At 71.4% G+C, this 2913-nt stretch overlaps 1 protein-coding gene across 1 annotated transcript; it reads right to left on the reverse strand.

Annotated features, from left to right (window-relative positions):
• Nucleotides 1-13: 13 nt before the first annotated feature.
• Nucleotides 14-2026, reverse strand: AURANDRAFT_68759 (hypothetical protein; the record flags this gene model as incomplete). The annotated part of the gene is made up of 2 exons (XM_009044486.1): nucleotides 14-995; nucleotides 1500-2026. Coding segments are annotated over 2 exons (1509 nt in total), but the record flags the coding sequence as incomplete, so codon positions are not given.
• Between the last annotated feature and the right edge of the window lie 887 nt (nucleotides 2027-2913).

Genomic DNA, 2913 nt, shown 5'->3' on the forward strand with positions numbered 1-2913 from the left:
GCATGGCCGCGACGTGGCAGAAGCCGCTGCCGCCGCAGACGAGCAGGTCCGCGGTCGCCATGTCGTCGAAGTCCGCGCGCGCGGACGCCGGGGCCGGCGGCGCCGCCGCGCCGACGGCCGCGGCGAGGGCCCGCTCCAGCGCCGCCACCTCCGCGTGGCCCGGCGAGTCGGACGCGACGCGCGCGGCGACGGTCCAGCCCCGGGCCGCGAGCGCCCCGAGGACCGCGACGTCCGCGAGCGCGGCGTCGAGCGCGCCCCGCTTCTCGACCTTGAGCGCGTGGAGCGACGTCCCGTCGGCCGCGGGCGCCTCGACGTCGCCGAGGCGGTAGTGGAGCACCGCGCGCACCGCGCCGAGCGGCCGCCGCGGCGGCCGCGGGTACCGTTCGCGGAAGAAGCGCCGCGTCGCCGCGTAGTCGTAGGACAGCCAGAACGGCGCCTTCGTCCGCGCCGCCGTGCAGTTTTTGATGGACCGCCGGTGCGCGAACGGTTTCCCGAGCGCGGCCTGGTCCGCGCCGCACGTCGCGCGCGGGTCGGCGACGCGCCACTGGAGCACGGACGCGCAGCCGGCGACGGGCGGCGCCCGCGCGAAGCCGCTCCGCGTGACCTCGAGGCCCTTCTCGAGGGCCGCGACGTCGACGCCGCGCTGGAAGTACTTGCGGTCTCGATTCCACGCGACGTCGCGCACGAACGGGCCCCGGGGCGCGCGCGCCTTGGGCGCCGAGAGCCGCGACGCGCAGGTCCACTCGGGCGGGCCCAGGACGTCCGCGAACTCGGTCTCGACGAAGCCGTGTTTGGCGACGTCCGGCGGCGCGAGCGCCGTGACGAGGAACCGGCGGCCGCTCTGGTGCGCGTAGGCGTAGGCCATGTTCAGGAACGCAAAGGTGTTCGAGAGGCCGCCCTCGCCGCGGCCGCAGAAGGCGACGCAGTCCGTCGCGTTGTCGGCGGCCGCCGCGAGGGCCCGCAAAACGACGACGAGCGCCGCGCGCATGCGACGCCTCCGGAGACCTATCGGCCTACCCGTGGCGCAAGCGCTTGTGGAGATGGCTCGCCAGTTCGAGGATTCGGCCTGGTCGCAGGCCTACGCCTCGCCCGGCGGATGTGCGCGCCTCGTCCTGCGCTCACACGCCGGCCACGGGGTGGACGTGCGAGGCCCGGGGCCGCCCGCGACCCGCGCTCGCCGCCGTCGCCCCCGCGGCTCCGAGCGCGGCGCGACGGGAGCCGGCGGACGGGGACCCGTCGGGAGCGCGGACTCGGACCTCCGGCCCTCTCGAGACGCCGCGGCGCCGGCGCCGACCGCGGCCGCGCGTCCCCCCGTGGCCCGAGTCGGTAGCGGCCCTTACCGCCCCTACTACGCCCCGCCCGCCCCGCGGCGCGCTCAGGGCTCGGGGAGGTCCTTGAGGCCCGCGATGGCGGTGGGCACGAGGCTGAGCACGCCGCTGAGGAGGAGGAGGGGCGCGAGGAGGAGGGGCAGCAGGGAGTCGTCGCCCGTGGCCACCAACCCGACCTCCGCCGCCGTCGTCGCCGCGGCGATCGCGGTCCAGACGCCGCTCGACACGGAAAGTGCGGCGCCGAGGACGGGGATGAGGACGGGCGCGGGCTCGATGAGGAGGTAGCCCGTGGCGACGATGGCCAGGGGCAGGTTGTTCTTCGCGAGGCCGAGGGCGCCGGACTTGTCGACGATGGGCAGCAGCTTCTCGACGTCGCTGAGCGTGAGGCCGAGGTCGTCGAGCGCGCCGAGGAGGCCCGACTCGGCCGTCGCGGAGAGGATCTTCTTGTCCTGGAGCTCCTGGAAGAGGGGGTAGGGCTTGCCCTCGATGACCGTCGCCGTGGGCTTGTAGGACCGCACCCACTCGGTCTTGAGGCGCCGCTCGCCGAGGATCTCGAACGGCGTGTTCGCGGCCTGGTCCTCGACGAAGTCGAAGCCGAAGGACTCGCGCAGGGGCGCGGAGGCGCGCACCGACGTGGAGGGCGCGACGAGGGCCGCCGTCGTGGCGACGCCGGCGAAGGCGAGGAGCGCGCGGGCCATGCCTGCGGCGGAGGCGGCCCGGTTTTCGCGCGCGCGGCGGCGCGGCGCGCGCGCGCGCGGGGCACGAGTCGGGGAGGGGTGGGCGGCGTCCGTTCTAGTGGTGGCCGGCGCGGCGCCGCGGCGCCGCTGGGATGCGGGGGGGTCCGCCAATCCGCCGCGGGCCAGGGCGTCGCCCGCGCCGCGAGCGGCTGCGGGAGCGCGCCGGGACGAGGCTTTTTTTCGGACGTTCGCGGACCGGCGGATCCGCAGCGAGCGACCAGGGGGGGCGACGTCGCGGCAGTGAGTGTTAACTCTCCTCTCACGAACGGCGCGCGCATGATATTGAACGCTGGGACATGCTGATCGAGGTGCTGACGCGGGACTTCGTCGATCCTGCCGGTGGGTTTATGTTGAAGGGGATCGTGCTTTTCTTGTTGCGCGTTTGTTGCGCGTGTTGGAGCTGCGTCGCTAATGCTGTCGCTCGCGCGAGTTGTTGCCACGAGCGCCGTGCGCCGTGTGCTCAGGTGGGAGATTCTCCTGCATCTGTCCTACTGTCCTTATTTCCCCTCTTGCAATTTTAGAAGTCCGCAGCCTTACAGTCCCATGTGAAGTGCCAGTGGATCAGTTTAGATCCAAACATGTCTAATATTGCATTCTTCAAGCGTTTTCAGAACGAACGAGAGTTGACCTGGTCCAGCATGACCTGATTGGAATGACCTGATTGGAAATGATCTAGAAAATCGTGCCCCTCAATTGATCAACCGCAAATTTTTGCGCTCGTACGCCAAAAATATCGCCACATATGCACCTCCATCAGACCTGCTGAAGATGCGAGAAGGCATCGCAAGAGCCAAGGACATGCGCTTCAAGTTAGGCAAATGGATACGATGGGCGAGACCATCACGCGC

The sequence above is a fragment of the Aureococcus anophagefferens genome (assembly GCF_000186865.1).
Source record: "Aureococcus anophagefferens unplaced genomic scaffold AURANscaffold_349, whole genome shotgun sequence".
Classification (NCBI taxonomy): Eukaryota; class Pelagophyceae; order Pelagomonadales; family Pelagomonadaceae; genus Aureococcus; species Aureococcus anophagefferens.